Source organism: Bombyx mandarina, chromosome 05, assembly GCF_030267445.1.
Source record: "Bombyx mandarina strain Sakado chromosome 05, ASM3026744v2".
Lineage (NCBI taxonomy): Eukaryota > Metazoa > Arthropoda > Insecta > Lepidoptera > Bombycidae > Bombyx > Bombyx mandarina.
The window spans coordinates 3583390-3611101 of NC_143212.1; the positions used below are offsets into that span (position 1 = coordinate 3583390).

The 27712-nt window shown below is 38.8% G+C and overlaps 1 protein-coding gene across 1 annotated transcript in view; it reads left to right on the top strand.

Moving 5' to 3' along the window:
* The window catches only part of conu (Rho GTPase-activating protein conundrum), a 137504-nt gene that overhangs the window by 17147 nt on the left and 92645 nt on the right, over window positions 1–27712 (top strand). Inside the window, exon 2 of the mRNA XM_089727311.1 lies at window positions 10799–10882. Coding sequence (XP_089583437.1) covers window positions 10799–10882 — 84 coding nt within the window. The remainder of the gene's footprint in view (window positions 1–10798; window positions 10883–27712) is intronic.

Below are 27712 nucleotides of genomic sequence, written 5' to 3' on the forward strand. Positions count from 1 at the left end.
TTAAACATTATTATGGTTCTATTGTCAAACACTATTATAATTCGATTACATAATCACAGTGTTCGCCAAAACAGCACTATAGATCAGTAATATTGAAGACAAATAATATTAATCTATTCTCAGTTCGACCACAATAACAAAAGTATCCCAATTGACAGTAAACAAAGAGTATATTTTTATGTATGTGTTGTGTCAAATACAACGAAGCGTGTGTAATGCTTTTTTATTGATTTAATGTGTTTTTTATGCATAATTTAAAGAAAAAATTAGCATTCTGCACTTCTTCTCTATATTATCTATAAGTATATATTTCATTCTCCTCCGTCTGGGCAATTTTCTTAAAAAGGGGTACAAAGTTTTTGCTTCACGTATTAATATATAGATAATAATTATTGGGAACAAATCACGAATGGTCATCCGGTCACAATTTAGGATTTCCTTATAGGCACCAGAGATTGATAAATACACTAATTTAGGTATGTGATGCAAAACTTGGAATCCACAAGAGATCTTCGAAGTTGAATTAAAGGTTGTAATTAATTGTAAATAACGTTAGACCAGTCGTAAAGTTGGCATACAGCCAACGAACTGAACCAATTACCCCGTCAAATTGACTGGCAGGGGCTGGATGCGAAAGGCAAGAGACCGAAAAGAATGGAGTGCATTTGAAAAGACCTACCCTCAGCATTGGGTGGACGCTGGTTGAAGAAGTGAAGGTTAGCGCGATTTAGATCCAACTTCATTTAATATCGTGAAATCGTGTGGGTTCAACGCCTTGGTTACAAAGTGAATCTAAAGACTGCCATATCGAGGTCGTCGTGGCTAATAAATAAGAAGTCCATTGTACCCGTATCGTACGCCGATGTTCAGATTCCGCAGGTACCAATTTTTCTAATGAATTACGTACTTAACACATGCTCACGAGTAGCTTCCACGATGAAGGAATAGCTTCGCGAAATAAAATTCAAACCTGCAAAATCACTATATAGTTTAAAACAAAGTCGCTTTCTCTGTCCCTATATCTGTCTGTCCCTATGTATGCTTAAATCTTTAAAACTACGCAACGGATTTTGATGCGGTTTTTAATAGATAGAGTGATTGAAGAGGAAGGTTTATGTGTATAATAACATCCATTAAATAGTGGAGAAATCAATAATAAATTACAGTTTCCGAAGCGAAGCGAGGGTGGGTCGCTAGTTTTAAATATGCATATTACTAAACAATTGAGACATAGAACTCAAGACTTCAAGGCGGTATAGATACATATATGTTATGATGTCTACGCAACCAGTGTGTTTAGTGCGAATTTTTTAACGTTCTCGATAACGTAAAAGTAAGTCCAAATTTGTATGCAGTTCCAACAACGCCCCTAGCGGCAAAAGTAGGCAAACGCTCTAACTCCAAACAAATTTAAGTTAACTTTTACGCTATCGAGAACGTTAAAAAACTCGGTAAAACTTAATACGAGGTGAGTATCGAGATCGTTCACCCTCGTCTAAGCAATAAAATACAAACATCTATACACTTGCAGTTTGATCTTTATTTATAAAGGAAGAGTTATGTAAGTCAAAACAAGCTGAGATTACAAAACTTCCTAGTTACTGAGTTGAATGCGAAATTACCATAATAGTGGTTGGCCACCTAATTCTAGTTGTAATTCACAATGCACACTGCGGACATACGAATTGCTTTATATTCCGCAAATGGAATTATGCTGACTGCTAACTACAATATTATTCTTGACGAAGGCTTAGTAAGACTGAGGGGAGGTTAAGGATCGTACAGTTCTTAAAATTTGACACGATTCAATAATTTACAAACATTCTCATGTTTTGTAGGAATGCATGCTGTAATATCGATCGAAAATATAGATAGTCGTCGTGGCCTAAAGGATAAGACGTCCGGTGCATTCGTATGTAGCGATGCACCGGTGTTCGAATCCCGCAGGCGGGTACCAATTTTTCTAATGAAGTACGTACTCAACAAATGTTCACGATTGACTTCTTCACGTTGAAGGAAAAACATCGTGCAATAAAAATCAAACCCGCAAAATTATAATTTGTGTAATTACTAGTGGTAGGACCTCTTGGCAGTCCGTACGGGTAGGTACCACCGCCCTGCCTGTTTCTGCCGTGAAGCTGTAATGCTTTTCGGTTTGAAGGGTGGGGCAGCCGTTGTAACTATAGTGAGACCTTAAAACTCATATCTCAAGGTGGGTGGCGGCATTTACGTTGTAGATGTCTATGGGCTCCAGTAACCACTTAACACTAGGTGGGCTGTGAGCTCGTCCATCCATCTAAGCAATAAAAAAAAAACTTTTAAGAGAGCGTTCGTTACATTCATAAAAATAATGTTTGGAAATAAGTTCATTCTAATATGGCACATAAAAACTTGCCGGCTGTGTAATTTTACAAAAAAAAAAAAAACATTAAATGTTTTTAAAAACAACAGCGTGGAAAAATATTGAAATAAGCGCAACAGTCTTTAAGGTTAAAAGAATATCACAACTAATACATATTATGTACATGTCCGTCGCTAATGTATATTGTTTGCGGTTAATTCGGCTATTAGCCTCCGACTTACCACGGTGGTCTGCCGGCGAGATCAGCGGAACCGCACATTGTACATAGCAGGTTTTATTTTACATTGTCAGTCACGGTGTTCAAATTTTTTTTTTGTTGCCCGTTGTAGGCAGACGAGCATACGGCCCACCTGATGGTATGCGGATGGATTTTGCGGTAGGCAGTGGCTTGGCTCTGCCCCTGGCATTGCGGAAGTCCATGGGCAACGGTCACCACTCACCATCAGGTGGGCCGTATGCTCGTCCGTCTACAAGGGCAATAAAAATAAAGATGGGTGGCGATATTCATATTGAGGCTCCGGAAGCCACATAATACAAATCGTTCTACATTAACTAAATAGCCACCAATATACTATCATCTCGAGATTATTTATTTTAAATATCAGCTGTAATCAGTACACGTGCTAAAATACGCAAAATAGCATATCGATTGGAGCTTTCGAAACGTCCACTTAAACGGTAACCGTCAACGACCCATGTGAATTGTCGTAAGTGGAATACAAATACAGTGCAGTGGCAATACTGTTACACAGAACGAGCCGGTGAAATAGTTTGTGTACACGTTGCAGCGTTATACTTCAATTTGTTGGTGCAATTTGTAGGGATGCTACATAAGATATTGTTTAGAGAGCTCAGTACAGGTTTCACAGCCTTGTTTGACAACCCTACTATGGAGAATTGGGTGGAAAAACGTGGAAAACTTATAATTGGGAGGTACTAGTTGGAACTAGGAGTTGTATGTATAAAATATATATGTCGGCGCAACGTCACTATTTAGTTAACTAAAAATCTAAAAATGGTTAAAGTTAACTGTTTCCTTAATGTTAAGCACATCAACAACTGTTTGAGACGGTACTCAAGAGAACACATGACTAACACTTTCTACTATAAATGCGAGTGACTATTCTCGCTTAAAACATTCCGACTCAAGCAGCCGGCTGGGGCGGAGCTCTCTGTTTTTATTGTTGTACACTTGAAATATGGAATTCATTAGAAAAGTGAGCCTTAATTACCGTCACTATGGAAGGCAATAATAATGATGAAGATAATGGCGTCAGCGACGCTACATTTTAAAAAGACCATGGAACCAGTCTACCCGTCATATACTAATTATAAATATATGTAATTAAAAAAACAACTTTGGCTTGTGGGTAGTCTCGTATCAATGACAGGGCTGATCTATCTATAAATACGTCAGTGGTAATGTAGTACACGTGCAAGAAATCCCGTTAGAAAAATTTAAAAACATTACCAAAACAGTCAACACAGCAGCCCTAATAGGGAAAGCGAACAATACGACACACAGGTCGCATCTATAAGTACTTCCTTACCTTTTGAACTGACCCAATCAAATCTTATTGTATAATATTCGAACTATAAATTTGAAATTTCATACACTCACCACAAGATATTCGAAAACTTAATTTCTATCTCATTTCGGTTTAATTTGACATACATATTGCGCTGTTAGTGCTAACTAATAAGGGATTTTACATGAGTCCCATATGTACACAATGGATTTTCCCTCTATCTACATACGTAATAGAAAGGAATACTCTATAGCAACAGCTGATACCTTTCCCACAGGACTGGTAATATGTGGTGTACCAATAGAGTAATATAAGCAACTTTTATCCCGCGAAGTTGCAACTTGTATGTTCATTATTCATTATTGACAAATAACAATAATAAATTAAATCCTGGTGAAACCACGAGCCACGTTTAGTATTTGTAAATTACAGAGATATAAATAATGTGACTTCGAAAATGATTGAGATCATTGTAACAAAACTTCTTAAAATAAAATCCTTCAACTGTTCAAAATGAATTTCTGTATCTTTGATCTTACAAATAAACTTAACAATAACGATTCTTAGATTACCTAAAAACCTCCTTTCAGAGACAATGCGTTTTATTTTTAGACTACAATAAAAAAGATAGGAGTAAGTCACATTGGCACGGTTTGACCTACATATTTTGCATATAAATTTTTTTTTGCAACAGACTACAAGAATATTTGATAAGCAAGCAAACTATTTTAATTAATGCTTTGGCAATAAATTTATTATACTGATATTATTGTGCTTGTTATTAGCATATGGAAGCTCATTCTAGAATATTTTCATTCCACGAAATTGTACATTTTACATATTATCATTATGGCACATCAACATAATCTGAAGATATATTTATTTATTTGCGTTCTTTGGCAGGCGAAGTCACACTTTTGCTCAGATAGGTGGGAGGCGTTTTTTTCCTTCTTTTTTTCTTTACATATGCGCTGGTAGCCCAAAAGGCTATTCCGCCCGGACTGGTAGGTGAGCTCACGGGTTCAACCTGAGAGAATTTGCTAACACTAGCCCTAGCAAGAGTAGTGCTTCGCAGAAACTACCACCGGATCGGAATCGCGACCCACTAAGAAGATTCGGTGAGAAACTCAGTGGGCTGTGTCTATGGGTTAGTTCGCTCGTCGTAAGTAATAAACTGGTTGATTACGACGAACAGGTCGGTGCAGTGACTGGAGGCCTAAAAGCACCGAGAGTGAATCCGGGGGATCCGACAAGACATGTTTCGGGCGATGGCGGCTTTGCGTTGCCCTATCGCCGTCGGATAAGGTTTTTTACTGTCGGCTATAGTCAACGTCAAAAGCAGAAAAATTACAGTTTTCCACATTCAACTGTTTCAAATTACATTTAATTTATTTGAACTTAGTTTTGGCTTTAGTAGTCTTATTAGTAAAATTCGTTTAAAAAAACCTTTTTTTCTGATCTAATGTAAAAATATACTCATTGACGACTACAGATTCTCTAAATATATATCAGTTTAAAACTTCCTGTATTTTTTCTTCTAATCAGTTCATAAAAATAAACTACATGGCCATCTTGATTTCTTTCACAAATAATTGACAGGCTCACTTATAAATATCAGTCAAACAATTTCCAAACAGAGCATGAGTTATCAGTAATATTTTATCTTTTTGCGTATCTTGCTATCTTATTATTTTAGTCTACAATTTTGTTATTGGTATCTTAGAATAGAGTGAAATAGGTAATATAAGTAGACGCACGTGATTTTCTATTTGACAATGTCAGATTTTCGGCTTAGACCTAAATACGTAAGAAAATAGGGTTATAATGATTTAGGTTATTTTAAACAATCTTCACAATGCAGCGATAACTGTTGATTAACAGTTTGAACTAAATGCTAATTGCCGTTGTCAATGATATTGCTAGCGAGGATGAAGTCATGATAAACTAAAGCTCTAATTATAATGGTTTTTATCTAATTATTTAAGAGAGAGTCAATAATCTCCAAATCTCTGTAGTTTCGTGGGACTGGTTGCAAAATACATAAAGCGATGATAAAGAAAAATATATATAATCGATTCGCATTACTAACTAACTGATATTATTTGTAATTTCAATAGTTTTGTATGTTGTGAACTGAAGCGTATATGCTGGACCACTGTGCGGTCTTTTGGAAGCCTGGGATCCCGAGCTGATACTTTAAGTGACCCGATACATGATGGTACCAAAGGCCTATTCACCTTCACCGTGAACCAATTATCCGTTCTAGATTACTTAGCCATTGAAAAAGTAAGTAAAGTAAAATGCGCTGTAAACTAATTGGCCACTTGTGAGATGCGATCGGTGCGCCTGTACTAGTCAGATTCGTTCCGTTTTTCGCTACGTATTTTTGCAATAATCATTTTATTTTTAGTCTAGTTCTCGTGTTGTAAGCCTCGCGTTTATTATTATTATACATAAATACAATACTCTGTGTTAGTAGTAGTTAACAATTTTCGATTTAGATTGCTGCTGTAGCGTCACAGATTTATAAATAAGTTGTAATAAATAAGGCTCTAACTGAAATTTCGATGTCTTTGCCTGATAGACACAGCCCACTGAGTTTCTCGCTGGATCTTCTCTGTCGGTCGCGATTCAGATCCGGCGGTAATTTCTGCAAAGCATTATTCTTGCTAGGGCTAATGTTAGCATATTCTCTCAGGTTCTCAAGCACTCACTTGAGGTCACCTAGCCATCCGAGCGTAGCTGGAATATCCCCTTAGGCTTCAAGCGAATAAGTAGAAAAAATAAGATGTTTTGCACTTTTTGCAGTCTTCTGTTATTTTTAATCACGATCCTAACTTTCCGCTGACGGTAAAAAGTATTTTGTTTTCGCACAGGAATAATTAAAACTGTAATTGCATTTGCATATCCATTAATAATAAAAAATAAGAAAATAATTTTGTTCTTAATGTTTAAGAAATATGACTTCATTTATCATAATCGACGCTAGAAAGGCAAACGTGACTAAGCGACAATACGCGAACTTTACAGTAGACTAATTTAAAGTTGAAATACCTGAAAAAAAATCTATTTTAACGAATCTAGCTGTAGGATTGAAATGATTTTAATAGACCTAGAAATATATTCTTTTTGCGCATCGAATATGGTTATTGTCTATCATTTATGTATAAAGCAGTTATTGTCGCTTAGTCACGTTTGCCTTTCAAGCGTCGAATTATACATATCTTAAATACCTTTTATTTCCTGTTGTATAAAACTAGCCACAATACATGCGGTACTAAGTGTAACGCTCCATAACAAACTCGCGCAATCAAGAGCACGCTTTCACGACACTTTCACGAATTTAGCATTCGGTGCGAATAGCGACATGTACCGCCGCTTTGTCAAGCGCTGCGTTCATGTCAGCAGCCGCATAGTACATTGTCACAACTGTCTTGAGGCTTGAGGTCGGGGACTGAAGGAGACGGCTTTAGAAATACCGTCTGATTTATATAGGGCATTCAATTGTTTGGGTGATAAATTTGCTTCTAACAAAAAGGGTTTTTAAAGTATTTTTATTCCATAACGTTTGGAAGGAGACGGTTTTAGAAATACCGTCTGATTTATATAGGGCATTCAATTGTTTGGGCTATAAATTTACTTCTATCAGAATGGGTTTTAAAAAGATTTTTATTCCAAAACGTATGTCATGTTGGATTGGTGAAGTGAACGCATCGCAACGGTATATTTAAATTTTCGAGACAAAAATCTAACCTAAAAATCAGCAAGTGCTCAAATTGGTTACATGTTTACAACACGCTTCCGAAAGCTACCCTATGACTTTTTGGTATCTCTTATTACTGGTGGCCCGGAAGCCTTGTCACTTTCACTAGGACACGTGGGTAAGCACGGTCTTAGCCAGGAGAGATGGCATTTGCCGACAGCCACCCGACCGCCTCCGAAGGAGACCTAACAGCTCAAGGGCAGCTGCTTCACGAATGCATCTACTACCGGATCGGAATCATATTCCTCTGAGTAGACCGACGAGAAACTCAGCGGGAGTTTCTCATCTCAAGCGAAGACGGACCCTAAATACACCATGAAACGCCACGGCCATCGTCTGATGCGAGATCGATGTTTCAATTCCGCAGATATAACGGCTTATTACATTATAATATTAGTTTCAAATCTTTACGTTTGGCATTAAACGTTCGTGTGTGTGATAACCGATGCGTGTTCTCTCGTCCTTGATTTTTTAATGCTTCTATTTCGTACATTATGTATTTATCGTGATGTACAGTTTACGTGTCAAGTTTAAGTTTGAAAATGCTACCTTAAACGACTATTAAAGTAATATATTCTATGAGGTTACTTCCGTGTTGCGTTTCCGCCATGCTCATTTCGCGTATTGTTCAGTTGTTTTGAAATGTGAATAGCTTCTGTTGATGTGTTACGAACACAGTGACGTCATTATGCAAGCCCAAGCTGTGAGCGCTCCTTGGAATACATCTAAGCATTAATTGAAATGGCACTGCGGCGTACTCACCACAAAAAACCGAGACACGCGTTGGCATTGTGCATATTTCTGTAGCACAAACGATTAACCTTCAAAATAGTGGCATTAGCTGCCGAGCAACGTCCTCGTGCCCTAGTTCAGTACTCAGGGTTTAAGGGAAAAGTGGGTTGAAAAAATAATAAAAAAGTGGGGATAACCACGCGTCCTACCTCATTGGTCAAGGTTTAAGGGAAAAGTGGAATGGAAAATAAGAAAAGTATTATAAGTGGATAGAGTTTATCGGGTTGGATGTAGATAACTTTTTTTTTTTTTATGATTGAGAGATTACTGGTGGCCCGGAGGCTTTTCCAGCTTCACCAGGACAGGTGGGCGAGCAATGGCTCAGCCAGGAGGGGTGGGATTTGCTAACAACTGCCCGAGCGCCTCCAAAGGAGACCTAACAACTCAAGAGCAATTGCTTCGCGAATGAATCTACTACCGGATCGGAATCGCGACCCACTGAGAAGATCCGGCGAGAAATTCAGCGGGCTGATGCATGGGTTAGGCTGCACGTCGACCTCTTTGTCGAGTTCGACGAGTACGGTTACCGGGGTTCCTCAGCCTGCTCCTAGTGTTAGAGCTGAAGGTATCTAATGCAAGAGTTATTGGATCTGATGGATCCGTAAGGACGTGTCTAGGGCGACGACGGTGACTTGCTCCTGCGTGATCAGGATTCGGGGAGTAGTCAGCGGCGGCAACGATAAGGCGATTATCATGACGCATAGCCTTATCGAAGTAACGTTCCGACACTGACTTCATGTGTTTGCGGATCGATTCGAGGCCCAGGTCGTCGTGTAGGTCGACGTTCCTCACGAACCACGGAGCCCCGACGGCTAACCTGCAAAAGCGGGATTGTAGGGATTGGAGGGTGTCTATGTGTGTGCGGGCCGCGTGAGCGAACACCACACTCGCGTAAGTCATGACGGGCCTTATGCAAGTTTTGTAAAGTGTCACCTTGTTCCGAAGGGACATTTTACTCCGCTTACAGATCATAGGATAGAGTCTGCCGAGAATAAATGCGGCACGATCGCGGACTGTTTTTACATGCGGGCGGAATGTCATGGATGCATCCATGGTGACTCCCAGGTACTTGACCTTCCTAGCCCAGGGTATAGGTTGGCCGAAGAGGGTGATCGGGGGTGTGATATTTCTCCTCCTAATGCGGGAGGAAATAAGCGGTGAGTTTCCCCTTTGAAATAACACTGCTGTGCTTTTCGCTGGGTTGATGTCTATGCGCCATTTTCGAAACCACTATCCGAGGGTTAACGCTGCACTCTGGAGCTCACTCGCGATTAGGGACTTGTTTCTACTTGAGTAGTAAACGGTTGTGTCGTCAGCGAATAAGGCTAGTTGGGTCGGCGGCGACCGGGGAATATCGTTAATAAATAAACTAAATAGGAGCGGAGAGAGAACGGAGCCTTGTGGGACTCCAGCCGTGAGTGGTCGCGGGGAGGAGCGGCTTCCCTCTACTCGATATCGAAAAGAGCGGTTAGACAAGAAGTCTCGTATGATGAGCACGAGACTGTCCGGTACGCCCATGTTGAAAAGTTTGAAAATCAAACCGCTGTGCCAGACTTTATCGAACGCTTTTGCGACGTCGAAGAAGAGGGCTCCCGTGTAGATCGGTTTTGGTCGGTTAAGTCCTGCGAGAATGTGCTCCGTGAGGCGGTGCACCTGTTGTACGCATGAGTGATTTGCACGGAATCCGAATTGTTCATCGATGAGAATGCCCTTGGATGAGACGAAGTCTCTGAGGCGTTTGTAGAGCAGACGCTCATACAGTTTGCCCAGAGACATGAGGAGGCTAATCGGGCGGTAACTCGTCGGATTATTTTTTGGTTTACCGGGTTTGTGTATGCCGATAACGTCCGCTTCTTTCCACACCGCGGGAAAGATACAGTTAGCCATAGCGGCATTGAAAATAGATGCCAACATCACGATGAGTTGGATGGGTAGAAGTTTAATAACGCGGTTAGATATACCGTCGGAACCGGGAGCCTTGCGAGGACGTAGGTCTTTGATCAGGTCTTTAACTTCCATTCGGGTGGTAACGCATCCGAGGGTGGCAAGGAGGCTCTGCGTTCTACCTCACTGTCTACTAATTCTATTTGAACTTCTACATGAACAGGGTCCGCTGTAGATATCGTCTGAACTATAACCGGACCAGATATTTACAATGGTACCATCTCGCCTGTTGTTTTCTCGCCAAGGAGTTTTGATATCCCATTTAATGCAATTGAAATACGAAATGACTTTATTTTGATTAATCTTCTTTTATTGGGTAACACGATCTTCCCATCAAGCTAACAGACATCCCCAAAGTTTGAACATGATATTTTTGGAGCACCCTGTATACCAGTTGCTTTATTTTAGGGCTACTCCACGGTGTCGAGCAGACGGAAGCGCTTATGGAGAACAGACAGTTTGATTTCTTGGAGAGAGCTGAAAACTGAATGCGTGAGTAGTAGCTAACTATACTTTATTGTAGACGAGACCGTCAACTTTGGATTTATGTTTGTCTCTTATTTTAATGCAAGCTTGAAATTACCTTTTTTTATTTTTTTTATTGCTTAGATGGGTGGACGAGCTCACAGCCCACCTGGTGTTAAGTGGTTACTGGAGCCCATAGACATCTACAAAGTAAATACGCCACCCACCTTGAGATATAAGTTCTAAGATCTCAGTATAGTTACAACGGCTGCCCCATCCTTCAAACCGAAACGCATTACTGCTTCACGGCAGAAATAGGCAGGGTGGTGCTACCTATCTGCGTGGGCTCACAAGAGGTCCTACCACTAGTAATTACGCAAATTATGATTTTGCGGGTTTGATTTTTTATTACACGATGTTATTCCTTGACCGTGGAAGTCAATCGTGAACATTTGTTGAGTACGTATTCCATTAGAAAAATTGGTACCCGCCTGGGATTCGTCTGGGATGCACCGGTGTGCATCGCTCAACACGAATGCACCGAACGTCTTATTCTTTAGGCCACGATGACTTCAAAACCTCTTAAGGGTGTTCACGTTGGGGTGTCCACTAAGCAACAGGTACGTAAGGGAAAATAAACAGATAACAGTTGAATTATGAACCATGCGTTGGCATGGGTCGGGGACTTTAATAGGTTTCGTCTTAAAATTTGAATTCGTCAGGTTTGCCTTTAATGAGCCTATGACCTATGCCTAGACCTATAGACCTTATGACTATAGAGTCTAGTACTACGAGGTGAATCATCAGAGCAACTATCTGCAGATAAGCACAATATATTTATGAAATGTCGAACGATAAATTAATCCAATACTCTGTCAAAATACGTGATATTTTTATTGTTGTTTATCATCAGTTACAGTGTTTTTTTACACTAAATAAATAAACAAAATTGTGGAAAATGCGTCGTTTTTAAATGATAAAACGAAGTAGGAAAATATTTGAGAAAAACAAAAATTTTTCCTATGATATACAGTGGCATAGGAGATGTGAATTGTTCGATAAACTCCCTTATTGTTTGGCAATAGCCGCCCGTAGACATAATACTGCCCTATCAACTTTGTTACGAGGACGTGGTCTCAAAATTTTTTAGCTTATTCGATCTGTAGTTCAAAACAAGAAAAATGAATAATTGAAATTATTTTTTTGGTGTAGTTCATATTTATTACATTTTTTCCGACTCTTCGTATATTTCAAAGTTTTCGTTGGTACAGGCGATCGACACCATTTTCGATTTTTTATTTTTATTTTTTATTGCTTAGATGGATGGACGAGCTCACAGCCCACCTGGTGTTAAGTGGTTACTGGAGCCCATAGACATCTACAACGTAAATGCACCACCCACCTCGAGATATAAGTTCTAAGGTCTCAGTATAGTTACAACGGCTACCCCACCCTTCGAACCGAAACGCATTACTGCTTCACGGCGGAAATAGGCGGGGTGGTGGTACCTACACGTGCGGACTCCCAAGAGGTCCTACCACCAGTGATTTGTGTCCACGGCTTCCGAAAATCAAATAAGATAACGACATCATCATGCACCAGCCTCAAATGTAATAGAACAACCAAATATATCCTTGAAATTAAATCACAATAGAAATTAGAAAAACCTGCCAATTTTATAGATCTAACAAATGAAATAAAAGTAAAAAACACATTCCTCAAAGTGTAGTACTAAATTGTGTAGAACCGAAGCAAAAAAAACAAAGGTCGTTGTTGAATATGTTAATGTGGAAATTGCAATAATCCTTCACCTGCGACTAGGTATACAAATTGTTTCCGTATGAGCTAAGCGGAAAATATTAGGAGCATAGCTGAATTTTATAAACTAGTTACTGCCCCTGACTTCGTCTGTTAATTAAGGATCTAAAAGCATTTTTTTCACTACGCAGTGCTTACTATTTTTACTAAAGTTAGTACGATTTAGAGATATGTGGTAATAGTGTTGAAAAATCTTCATACTTGCTAGTTATAAAGCAAGTTTCATTCGTCTGCATGGATCAGCTTTAAACAAATTAGTTATTAATTTGATGTGAGGGTTGCTAATTGTGCGTAATGCCTGTAGTGCTAAGAACAGCTTAAGACCGGACGAGCTGAAATTTGTTTCGATAAATATATTTTTTATATTAATTAAAATTTAATGTTGGTGTTAAAACTGCACCTAAGCCAACGTGAGCCTATTGGAGGTCGCATAGCTCGTTAATAACTGGTGCTCATGTACAATGATCACGATATCATGCGGCTGTTGTGATTGTTTAGCCTTCTCAAATTAGCGTAATTACCACGCAATTGAAATATCGACCTCAAATCTCACGGGTGGCGGGATTCACATAATGAAATCGGTGGGCTCAGGTAACTTAACACCAGGTGGGCTGTGATTCACCCGTCTAAGCGCAAAAAAAGAGAATACGAGGTCACATCTCCGACCATATGATGAATCCGTATCATGGATCCATAGATGGACCACACAGTATCATAATATGAGTCGCGACATCGTTACAAGCATGCAAAAAGACGTGACCGATTGAAGAAACAAAAAATTAAAAAGTTTAAAATACTTTTCGCATACCCTATTTATCCAACCGTGCCACAAATATAACAATAGTTTATATATAATAGAAATCTAATCTGACTAATACAATGTTCGTTCGATCGTAGGATACGCGAGAGAAATTGTTAATTAAAAAAATAATATTTAATTTAACGTTGTTAGCGACTGTCGTACGATGTGTGCAGAATGTGTGCAGTGCCGCAGTGGGCAGATATCTTAGGTCGGTCGGTGATTTTAGCAAGACTCATCTTTCTTTTTTTATTTCATACTAGCTGACCCGGCAGACTTCGTAGCACCTCAATCGATAAATAAAGGGCCTAAGATTTTGTCTATATGTACTAATATTATAAAGAGGAAAGATTTGTTTGTTTGTTTGTTTCGAATAGGCTCCGAAACTACTGGACCGATTTGAAAAATTATTTTTCATCTACCTTTTAAACCTTTTAAACCTTCTCTGGACTTCCACAAATAATTCAAGACCAAAATTAGACGAATCGGTCCAGCCGTTCTCGAGTTTTAGCGAGACTAACGAACAGCAATTCATTTTTATATATATAGATTTTTATGTATATAGATATAGATTGTCTCAATCGAACGTACGTAATACGGTAATAAATGTACTCTATCACAGACATTGTTTGTCGTTAACATTCTAGACAGTGTTTATTAAAAGTTAAATAAAAGAAAAATACGAATAAAGAAACTTTAATGGTTTGCGATATTTCAACATGTAGGTATTTTAGCAGTTGAGAGCTGCTAAAACTTTAACGACCCCCCCAAAGTTTTGTGCGGCTTCGGCCCTGTATATTAGGCATTTGGTCAGAAAGCGTTGCGAACATTTGATTTATCGAACGAAAATTTTGTTTTACTGTCGCGTTAAAAGAGACAGTTAGACCGCGATAGTGAAGCGGAGAAAAATGTCCGCTTGACTGCTGTTGCTGAGGTGTGCGAAAGTGTTGATCGAAATGCTCAATGATTGCTTGCAATTATTTATATACGAGAGTGAAGTGTTAATGTGTGCATTGAATTACGCGGGAGGGAACTAGTGATGATTAATATACCCACATGGAAATCGCAAGGAGTGTGTGCCGATTTAATGACATATTATAGTGAACATATTAAGAAAATGGCTTGATGGCTTGACATGATGTGTACGTGAGCCGTGAGCTAACGATCCGCCTCCTGCTAAGCGTGGGTGTGTGTATGCGCGCGCGTGTACGTGTGTGTTTTTTCTTTACCTAATCCTTGGTAGCCTAAGGGGCTATTTCAACTCCACTCCTCACGGGCTCAACCCAGACTTGAGAGAATTGCTAACACTAGCCCTAGCAAGAGTAGTGGTTCGCTGATTCTACTACCGAATCGGAATCGCGGCCCACTGAGAAAATCCGGCGAGAAACTCAGTAGGTTGTGTCTATGGGCTAGTTAGTACGTCGAACTCTTCGTCGTAGTCTACGAGTTTGACGTAGACCGTGTTAAGTATGTAGCAGAGCCCGCAGATACCTATCATCAATGGCGGATCCAGGGTGAGGGTCATGGGGGTCATGACCACCCCCTGAGCTGGGTCCAGGACTTAGGTGGATCACTAATTGAGTATAATGATTTTATTTATATATTTTGTCACCATACAGATTTTATGTAACTACATACCTTCAATATTTAATTAATTGAATATAATATAATAACTTTATATAATGGCAAACGTTTGGGAACGAACGCATCTTAATTTGACTATGTGTCCCCCTCCTGGCGCCAAAGCTGGATCCGCTCTTGCCTATCATAACAACCTACCTTGTAATATGAGGTCGGAATTTTATTAACAGCTGTATCGCCTTTCAAATGGAAAAGCGGCATACGTTTCTTCGCACCAAATTTGCGACAACTACCGCTATAAACTTAAACTGGAGAGTGTATGTTTTCAAATTAGAATATTAATTTTCATAATTGGTAACTTGTAGTGTCATTTGTATATATGGTTTTATTGGTTAGACGAGTGAACGAGCTAACGGCCCATCTGCTATTAAGTGGTTATCCGAGGAGAGTTCATTTATACTACCTAGTGTGGGAAGATATGACGACGAAGGAAATGTCTTCCACCGAGCGGGTGATATTGCTCCGTAGACCGACGGTCCGAATGTTATTGTTCGGAACTTGTATATACGCAAGCTTATCTTAATAATGTCGTAAGCGAGATTCCGGCATCTGTCAAATATCTTGCGTTTTATGATGGATACCCTCCATCACCTATTCACAGTGCAGTTTAAGCAATCTTTTCTGCCACGTATGTACCGTTCAGCTTTGGAATCTCTGCGAAGCTCTAAGGTGTTTTCTGTGCATGTCTTTCTGAAGCTGACGGAGAATATTTAGTGGTAGGCAGTGGCTCAGCTGTCCTCCTGATATTGTTGATGGCCTCAACATCATGCTGGCTGGTTGCTCGTCTGCAAAAAAAATATGAACATCTACAACGTAATTGCCGTCACCCATCTTGAGACTTGAAGTGTCGACGACTGCTTTGGCCTTCAAACCGGACTGCGTTACTGGTTCGTGATAGAAATAGATGGGGTGGTGGTACCTACACGTGCCGCCTAACAAAACGTTCTACCAGTAGTAACACAACACTGTAAACAATTGTGAGTTCCAATAATACAGTATAATTTAAAATTATCTAACCAAACAGACAGATTGAGTTAAAGAACAAAACATTTGACACCTCGGCCAATTTGTGGAGTGTTTAAAAAAAACAAAAACAAATTACATTTTAGTATTCAAATATATCCACATGTATGTAAATATAATACGGTGATGATGTGTAATGAAAATTAACACATGTAATTATGCATATGTGTACAATAATTACTGCATCATACATTATTTAATATTCGCATTGTATTCGTCTCGTGGGAGATTTATAGTTTTTTTTTATTGCTTGGATGGGTGGACGAGCTCACGGCCTGTCTGGTGTGAAGGGGTTACCGGAGCCCATAAACATCTACAACGTCAATTGGCAGCATTTAGATATAGTTCTAGGGCCTCAGTTTTTAAGTATAATGGCTGCCCCAACTTTCAAACCGTAACGCATTACTGTTTCACGGCAGAAATAGGCAGGGTGGAGGTACATACCCGTGCGGACTCGCAAGAGGTTCTACCGCCAGTGATTCCCCCAATTATAATTTTGCGTGTTTGATTTTTATTACACGATGTTATTTATTCCTTGAAAGTCAATCAATTGTGGAAGTCAATTGTGAACATTTGTTAAGTACGTATTTCATTAGGAAAATTGGTACCCGCTTGCGGGATTCTAACACCGGTGCATCGCTCGATACGAATACACCAGACGTCTTATCCTTTAGGCCTGGATAGCTATGACGAATGACGGGGCTAATGGCTTGTAGGGACCACAAATGTCCCCATAGCAACTAATAATTATATGCATGTGTTAGCGGTAATTATGATGCTACGTCAGTCTCGGGATTGTCGGGCTGTCGATAGCACGTTAGGTTGTAATCCCAACATATGTTAGTCACTTAACTGAACACGTGTCTTATTAATCCTTGCCCGATATAGAGACTCAACAGGCTCAAGGATGTAAGGTTCCCATGCCTGTTTATTCTGATCCTTAATATCCTCTAACTGAAGTTACGGTTCTGTAATTAGGGACCCGAAAATCACTCGCAGTCTAATATAATTTAAATAGTGTGATTCGGTGGTGTAGTGGTTAGCGGCCCTGATTGTTGCGTCGAGGTTCGTTGGTTTCCTTACTCACATCGGGCAAATCTTCGAGTTTTATTTTTTATTATTTTTTTATTGCTTAGGTGGGTGGACGAGCTCACAGCCCACCTGGTGTTAAGTGGTTACTGGAGCCCATAGACATCTACAACGTAAATGCGCCACCCACCTTGAGATATAAGCTCTAAAGGACTCAAGTATAGTTACAACGGCTGCCCCACCCTTCAAACCGAAACGCATTACTGCTTCACGGCAGAAATAGGCAGGGTGGTGGTACCCACCCGCACGGACTCACCAAAGGTCCTACCACCAGTAATTACGCAAATTATAATTTTGCGGGTTTGTTTTTTATTACACGATGTTATTCCTTCACCGTCAACCAATCGGAATCGGATCGGATCGGAAGTCAATCGTAAACATTTGTTAAGTACGTATTTTATTAGAAAAATTGGTACCCGCCTGAGATTCGAACACCGGTGCATCGCTCAACACGAATGCACCGGACGTCTTATCCTTTAGGCCACGACGACTTCATGATGTGACGTGATGAACAGGTTTGTTTACTCTTTGTCTGGGTGCTTATTATCTATATACGTATACATTTAAACGTATATAAGTATGTATGTAGTCTCTGGTACTTATAACACAGGGAATCCTTATATGGGGCCGGATGACCGTGCGTGATTTGTTCCCAGTTATTTATTATAACATTGTTAAAACTACCATTATGATTTCATCTAGGCTTTATCGTCCCTAGACGTCAGACGTCTGTATAAAGAAGAAGCTATATAAAGAAGAAACTATATAAAGTGTGTATTGAAAGCCGAAGAAAATACTATAATTTAAATTAATTTAGAATTATAATTAAAACGCACTAATAAGTAATCACGAAAACATATACATATTTTTTGGTATTTTAATTATAACAAATTATTTTCCATTCTATTCCATTTCAAGGTTATATATTAACTATTTCAGTCAGTTTTAAATGCGGAAGCACTCGTAAATACTAAGTTAATCGACTAGGAAATGTGACATGAAACAATTTTTTTCCTAACACCTTGGCGTTTGGAAGGCTGACACGCATTAATACTAGACCTAGTGAAGTCAATACTTTTACTGTTTACCCTTGCAATGCCTTGCATATTAGTTTGGATAACTTCATGTAGCGTTTAAAGACGAAAAACGGAATTGACTGAAATTACAAAATTGTATTGTATACTATCTACTAGGGTTAATGGTAAGAGATCTCGTGGACGAATCCCCATGCGCTGGACTGATCAGGTGAAAGAGCTTACTGAAACCCCACTTACCGAGTGTGTGCGCCGGGCCTCGGTTCGCAAACTATGGAAAACATCTGTCAAGGCTTTAATAAGCAAGAATTCCACATGACCACGACTGCTCTGCCAAGAGCAGCCGATTATGATGATACTAGCAAGAGCTGGATGAGAGAAGCCGAGGATCCGAGGAGGCCTATGTTCATCAGTGTACTGGTCATGGAGTTGATAGGCTAATATTGATGCTTTATACTCGTATATCGCATAGGGTTATTGATTTGTGAACTCATCTGCCCAAGAGTCCATAGTGGGCGTTGAACTTCAGCAAACGTTGAAATATATAGACTTGTGGGGTTAACTGTTAACTATGTTATTGATACAGACGATAAAATTATATAAACAAGTCGGGATTACAATAATTATTCGTGATTTAGAGCCAATGGATGTGTGAATGATCACCAGTGCGACCGCTGTCAACAAGAGAATAGAATCACTTGACGTTCATCCGCCATGACAATCGCAACTCCTTCAGTGCTGTGTATACACTACAGCAGTCTTTCCCAAAGTGGGCGATAACGCCCCCTTGTAGGCGCTACAGGCTTAAAGGGGGGCGGTAAGAGACCCGGAAAAAAATGGGGGCGTTGCTTAGAGGTTTGGGAGGTGATTTGTAATTTCATCTTGAAGGACTCTTAGACACCGACTATAGTAGTTTTTAGTAGGTGAAAAAATGGGGGTGTTAAAAAATAATTTATTCTCAAAGTGAACAGCAGACAAAATAAGTTTGAGAGCCCTTGCACTACAGCAAGGTTAAAGATATCACAAGGTTACACTGACCTGTCTTTTGAATTGGCACTCTACATCGAAATCGAGAAAAATACGGTATTCTCTAGAATTAATTTATAGAATATAATAAAATAAAACGTAATAGATTTAATTTTACGTATTTATATTGTTTGACAATTGGTTGCTGTAGATTGGGGGAATAGGGACTAGGGGTAGAATAGGGACAAATCTGTGTTGTCGCAATGCTTTTGCTTGAGATTTAAATTTGTTGAATTTCAAAGAACTTTTATTTAGTGTTTAAGAATATTAAATAGTTTAATTTAGTCATCGGAGCTTTGTAATTGACTAAAGATATTGAAAAGTTAATTACCTAAAGCTAAGTACCTGCCTAACAACAAAAACAGTGCCACCCACAAGCTAGTTTTATAAGTTTTTGTGTATATTTTTAAATGATGTATGTATAACAATGCATTGTATATGAAAATGTATGCCCCCGGAACCGTTTTAATCTCAATTTTATTGGTACCTATTACCTTAAGAAGAACCGCTGAAAATTTGTGTTGGAATTGGAAAGCGTCTCGATTCCCCCCAATCTACTGTACTTAGTGTACAAAAACATCCAATGTTATGTGCAAGTCGGTGTCCAGATATTACGTTCAATAGACGGATGTGTTCACTTGGCGTTTCCGGGAAACGAACACAGTGCTGCCTTTACAGAAACATCAAGCTAGGTTCACGTTTGAATTTGATTCCGTTTTATTACATTAATGATATTAATGAGTGTACGTAATTAGAACCTCAGTACAAGGTGAGATCTAATAGGCTTCGTCCTGTGTTCTTAGCGCGAGTTTTTTAACGTTCTCGATAGCGTTAACGTTAACTCAAATTTATATGGAGTTGGAAGGTATGCCTACGTATACCGTTAGGGACGCTGTTCCAATTGCATACAAATTTGAGTTAACTTTTACGCTATCGAGAACGTTAAAAAACTCGCACAAATCACACTGATCTGTTTTGCGATGACAAGAATCACCTAGAACTACTCTGGCGGATGTCGTAACTTCAATTTGATTTAGTGTTCATAAAAGAAGAATATGGAAGAAGGACATAATAACATGTCCTCGAACAGAACATAAAGAAGTTGTTTTATTATTAGCTTTAGTTTACAACTAAACTGTATTCTCTTAATATTGAAAATGGTTTTACATACATAACTAACCTAAGATTCATACATTTTGAGACGTGCTACCCTTTAGAAATTAGGTAAGTGTAAGAATTCGTGTTTTTTTTTTAAATTTATTGTACATTTATTAAAAACTTTGTTGTGAAATCGTCAAATTTGTTTAAGAGCAAAAAATAAAATTTTGTGGTTTTCAAAACGTATTCACCTTAAATTCTTTTTTTTTGTTAAGTTATTATGCAAGTCACGTTTGATAGTGTATCTCGTGTTAAGGGTTGTACCGTAAAGAGACATTGGCGAAGCTCAATACTAACATAATTAAATATAAGTCGGAGATAGGCATGAATGACTGACGCACGAATTCAGTGCTGTTTCAAGCACGGGAGAATTCTGCCAATTAAAATTTCAAACTTAGGTCCTACGGTGGACACAATCGTCTTCACATAGTGATGCGTGTGGACATATTTATTACATCCATAAATATTGCCTTTGTCTATTTTTTGTATTTGTCTTATCTGATTACATATCTGATTTCAGGCAAAGGAATTATTAGTTGCACCGATTGACATTGTGAACGACGAAATGTCTATTTATGAATTTCATTTTGCTCGTCACTGTCACCTACGTCAACTTTGATTCTGAAGAAGTATAGAGGGTAGAAGTAAGGAGCACCAGCTCAGTGTGTATTAAAAAGTGTCCGTTGAAAGAGGGTCTATTAAAGTTGGGGAAGTAGTAACAATTGTAGAGGTTTTAAAAACTTCCACCATAAACTATTTATTAGAGTGCGATACTAAATAAATAAGCAAAGAAATAGTTCTTTCATGAATAAGAAAATTAACAGTTGAAATTTTAAATACTGCATTAGTATTAACTACACAAAAGTCATAATAAAAAATATTAAATTATTCAATCTAGCACACTTCGCTCTGTTTAAAACTGATATATTAATATTATTTACTTTTCATACAATAGCGTTACTTCGATGAGTCTTCCAACAATAAATTGCTACTTACAGGTGTTCTCTATACAAAGTGGTGTTCCTTACTTCACGTCCTTACAGATCCATCAGCACCGATAACCCTTGCATTAGACGGCCTCCGCTTTAACGCTAGGAGTAGAGACCCCGGTAACCGTTCTCGTCGAACTCGGCGTTTCTCGGAGAAAGAGTTCGACGTACAACCTAACCTAAACATCAGCCCGTTGAGTTTCTCGCCGTATCTTCTCAGCGGGTCTTGAGTTTCTTGCCGGATCTTCTCAGGGGGTCGCGATTCCGATCCGGTTGTAGATTCATTCGCGTAGCAGCTACTCTTGAGTTATTAGGAGAAAGGCCTCCGGCCCCAGGCTACCGGTAAACCCTCAATCATTAAAAGAAAACAAAAAAACATCAGCCCTCCACATGAAGATTAAGATTAATGCATCACTTTGAAATAGCGATATAAATACAAAATAATTCTGATGTCTTCGCCTGCCAACTATAGTTATTGCAAACAATTGTATTTACATTAGGTATGGGTAAATTTTCGACTGAAAGCTCAATTAGGTATGTTTGTGGTAAACGGTACCAAATGACACTTATTTAGATTCTTTACGAATGAATATTTAGTCAACGGAAACAATTTCTTCTTCAAAATCTTATCCAAATGTAGAGATTGCTGTCCATTCCTATTCATCAAGTTTAATGAATCAATTGCGAATCATTCATGAGGATTTTAACCAGATGCGCCATCCCTACTGTCTCACACACACACACATAATCACATACATAAAACACATACGGGTAAAGTTATAAATCGCGTAAAACGGCAGCAGCTTGCTGTAAAAATAAGGATTACCTCATACGTTGTCTGCAAGCATCAGGCTTATCGTTGATCTGATAAGATTCAGCGAGTGGATGTGACAAGCAATGTGTTTTCCGCACTCGAGAAACGTTCACTAGACTTATCGTTAGGCGTGAACTTGCCGCAGAAACGTCCATCGCTATAACATTATCGCTGTCGTTGACGTGAATATTTCTGGAAAACGAAATGGAAATAATATTTTTAAAGTCGACATCATAACATCATTTTGATTATTTCTCAATAAACGAGCTTACGACTCTTCATCATAACATCAATTTGATTATTTCTTAATAAACGAGCATACGACTCTTCATCATAACATCATTTGATTATTTTTCAATGAAAGGACTTACAACTCTTCATCATAACATCATTTTGATTATTTCTCAATGAATGGGCTTACGACTCTTCATCATAACATCATTTGATTATTTTTCAATGAAAGGAGTTACAACTCTTCATCATAACATCATTTTGATTATTTCTCAATGAATGGGCTTACGACTCTTCATCATAACGTCATTTTGATTATTTTCCAATGAACGGACTTACGACTTTTCATCATAACGTCATTTTGATTATTTCTCAATGAATTGACTTACGATTCTTTGACTAGATAAATGGAAAATCTACTGTAAAAAAAATATCTTTATAGGATAGAATTAGAGCTTTAGAATTAGAGAATTAGAGCTACAAGCTTATTGCAACGCATTTTTTTAGTTTTTGATTCTGTGTATTTTATTTACTTACATGGAACCGTAATTATTAATTTATTGATATTTGCAACTGTATCGGCATTTGCCGGTATAAGTATCGGAATTTGCCTTTGCATTTTGCTTATAACTATCGACGGTATAATTGCTATCGGCAAACCTCTGAGAGAGACCTAAGTGAGAAATGCATGTTTTTGTTTAAGAGAGATTTGCAGTTTTTTAGAAATTTTAGTCAACGCAGCACCGCGCAAAGTATTCGAGCGAGTGTCCTCCTCCTCCTCCGTGCGTCGTATTCCTCAGTTCTGAGGGTCGTGACCTTTACTGAGCACTTTTGTTAGGACTATGTTCCTCCATTCACTTCTGTCCTCCGCGCAGTGGATAGCGACATTGATGCTGGATTCCAAAGTCGTCTTAATCTGATCGGACCAGCGCATGGGACTCCGCCCCCTAGCGAGTGTAGGCATCAGAAAATAGACAAAATAAAACTGATTAAAAACAAAACAATTTTTGTGGAAATTTTCACAAGTCGTCAGAAGCATTTTAATTAAGTTTTATAGACGCTGTATGCACATGTTTCAGTGCACTCGTACTTTCGTTACTCTTGTAACTGAGTTTAAACGCAAGCAATAATTGGGATGCAACAATACTTTCTACAAAATTCTGATGTTTTATATTTGTGGGAATTCTGAAATGTTTGCTCCCACAAACAAGTGAAAGGCAATTAGAAACACGAACTTAATGAGTTCACATGTTTCGGAATCTAAAATGTTTTCCGTTATTATGATGCATGCGACAAATAATTTAAATTGTCGAAGGTAAAGTAAATTAATTCTTGGACAAAATCTTTCGTCGATTGTTTTAGTTTCGGCGATAGAGTATATCTTATTGTGTGCTGTAAGATAGTAAAATTAGTTTTCCGGATTGATTGATTCATTAACACAGTGCCTAATCCACATTAACCAGCCTTTTACGTTTTATGTAATAATTTTAAGTCGTCACGGTCTAAAGGATGAGACATAATTGTAGTGCCCGCTGTATTTGTATCAAGCGATGCGACTGTGTAGATGTTCGAATCAGGCAGCTTCGAAACCCGTAACCAATGATTCAAATGAAATACGTATTTGACAAATGCTCATGAATGTTTTAACACAGCCTACTGAGTTTCTCGCCGGTCTTCTCAGTGGGTCGCGTTTCCGATCCGGTGGTAGACTCTGCAAAGCACTGCTCTTGCTAGGGCCTGTGTTAGCAATACTCCCGGTTAGATCCCCGTGAGCTCACCTACACGTCCGCATCAAGGCGAAGGTTAAATAGCCTCTCAAGACTATACAAGGTAGGAAAAAAAAAGACTTCCACGCTGAAGCAATAAGATCGTGTAATAAAAATCAAAGTCGCAAAAAATGTAATTTGCGTGATTACTGGTGCTATATAAACGATAAGCCCGAGAGACGAACAAAGAATAAATAAGAACAGCTACTCACTAAGAAAATGTCCGCTGACAAATATAGGAATATTTACTTTGGAATCCGGATATTTTCAAATGGCAGCCGTGTTTAGAAAACAAAAATAGGTTTTACAAATATATCGACAAACATAAAATATTTATCGCGTCTCGCTCCAAGTCCTAAGAGAATCACAAAAAAATGTGCTAATTGGGACGATGCAAGATTCAAGGTTATGTTGTTTTTCTCATTGTATTACCTGTTTGGATAATTTAATGGGTTTTAGCGATAATCATACGTTAAATTTAATAAGTCAAAACTAACAATTACAGCTTACAACGTATCCAGTTTAAATTAATAAGAACGGCTATTGCCGTAACTACTATTGTAGTTACGCATTTGCGAACACGCTGTATATACGGATGGAGCTATCTGATCTTACACAGTCCTCAACTACATGTTTGGTACTACTCATTTCTTAAACGAAAGAGACCAGGAAGAGGGAGATAACATAAAGCAATCCTAACCCCGGTTCCAATTTCCGGTGAAGAAATAACATTGTGTAATAAAAATCAAACCCGCAAAATTATAATATGCGTAATTACTTGTGGTAGGACCTCTTGTGAGTCCGCACGGGTAAGGTACCACCACCCTGCCTATTTCTGCCGTGAAGCAGTAATGCGTTTCGGTCTGAAGGGTGGGGCAGCAGTTGTAACTATACTGAGACCTTAGAACTTAGATCTCAATGTGGGCGGCGCATTTACGTTGTAGATGCTTAGGGCTCCAATAACCACTTAATACCAGGTGGGCTGTGAGCTCGTCCACTCATCTAAGCAATAAAAAAAATCAAAAGTCCAATCTCGAACGGTGATTGTAATTACCAAGGGTCGTTATTATAATACATGATCGAGACAGACATCAAACATATCTGTGCCGCGTAGTTCTGTTTTCCTCCTCCATCAAAAATAGCAAAGAGAAGCTTTTTTTACGAAATATTCACTCCCAGAACTGATTTATATCTGTGTACTGTAGTTCAAAGACCTGTACTCACAAAAAAGTGTTTAGCCATTTTTCCGGCACCGGTCGGTGACTGGTGTCTTCGAAATTATACGAACGAAGCGTCGATGCAAACAGGAAGCAAGGATTTCTTAAACAATGAACAATGTTTCAAAGAATTTAATTTACTTGTCGTACACACACAGACACACACATGTTGATGTATTTACAAGCTACGGTTTGCCTAGACACCGAGGAAATTGAAATTAGGGATACGAATATTAAGATTTTACTACTAAAAGTGGTTTTATCCTAAATTGTTTTAAGGTTTGTAATTTTTTAACGAATTAATAATGTAACTTGTACTGTAGTAGATGTAGATTTTACCGTCTACATAAAATACACTAATAGGTGAGACAATTCACCGTAAGGATGTCTAGAGGTTCTGGTAATGGCTTAATGTTGGGTAGACCGTGAACTCGTTCACTAGTTTTAGCAATAAAAAAAGATCTCCCCTTTGTGAGGGCCAAATAAAAGAGTTGTAAGTCTGTTCATGGAGAAGTAGTGAAAATATTCGCCATCAATATGCCTTTTATTAAATCGAAAGCACACTCGTGAATTAAGAGTCATTTCAATATTTGATATCCGACACAAAAAAACGGAAGTGATAAAGGAAAACGTTGCCCATCTGTAATAATAACATGCTATTATTTATAATAATAAAGATATTAAGGTATTTTTTATATTTTTTAATGTTACGTTGGGTGAACGAGTTCATTGCTTACCTGGTGTGAAGTGAAGTGGTCGCTAGAGCCCATAGATATCAACCACGTCAATACCGCCGCCCATTTTGAGACCTGAGTTCTAAGTCTCAGTTTTTACAGTACAACGGCTGCCCCACCCTTCAATCCGAAACGCATAACTGCTTTACGCCAGAAATAGGCAGGGTGGTGGTACCTCCCTCGTGTGGATTCCCAAAACGCCCTATCAAGACGGATACCGTGAAAATTGTGTCAAATTAAGTCTCAACTCATCAACGTTTTGCCCAAACTAGTGGTCCCGCAGTAGTCGAAATTCGACTATAATTAATTGGAACTGTATTATAAGTTTGTACACTACTATGATTGTGTTTTATACTTCTATAATCACAAATTTCGCCAAGGCTACACTATAAAAAAATATTAATAAAGACAAACAATATTTAATCTATTCTCAATTTGACCACATACGTCAAGAACAAAAGTTTGACAATAAATAGTATGCATGCGTGTGTGCGTCAAATACATGGTATGTAGTGTGTGTAATGTTTTCTTTATTGATTTAATGTATCTTTTATGCATCATTAAAAAACATATTAGCATTGTGCACTTCTTCTCTATATTCTCTATAAGTGTGGAAAATGTCATACTCCTCCGTCCGCGCAATTTTCATAAAAAGGGATACAAAGTTTTTGCTTCACGTATTAATACATAGATAATGTTATGTGTAGTGCACAGTTTAACTGTCATTTTATCGAAGTACGCGGTAGGTATATGGATTAAGTTGTTGTTGAAAACGTCTTCATGTGATCCGTTATCTCGACTTCCTTTAGTTTTAAATAGCCCTGCTATTGATTGTTGTTAGTACATCGTCGAAGTCACGTGCTTGTTTGCGTACGAAACCCAATCGTTCGTTCGTTTTTATCTTGACACATGCGATGATGGGAAACTTCCCTGTGTGCTTAGTGCGAGTTTTTTAACGTTCTCGGTAACGTAAAAGTTAGCTCATATATGTATGGAATGGGATCAAATGGGATCGTTTGCGTACGTTTGCCGCTAGGGGCGCTGTTCCAACTGCATACAAAAATGGGTTAGCTTTTACGCTATCGAGAAGGTTAAGAAACTCGCACTAAGCACACTGATATCCATTGGAGTATTTATGAATTCCACAGGTCTGTGGAGCTGTGTACGTTTTATATAGAAGCTGCGTTAGCGAAGATCGGCCGGTTGGAAGTATCGCATTCTGCTGACTTGACAGTTGGGTCCTGGTCCACCGAGGTATCCCGAACACCAGCGGCAGCCCTCCGAGCGGGCTGTTTTTTTTCCTACCTATGCCTAGTAACCTAATAACCTAGGGGGTTATGCCAGCGTAGCCGAGCCAGTAGGTGAGCTCACGGGGCTTTAGCCTGTGGACGTTTTTTTTTTTTTTTCCACAGGAGAAAATCGCCGGATCCCCACCCGCGCGGCAGGTGGGGTATGTGGGAGTTGAACCTCACTAAAAACTCCTGCCGCTCACAACCGGCGCCCTACCTCGGACCGGGC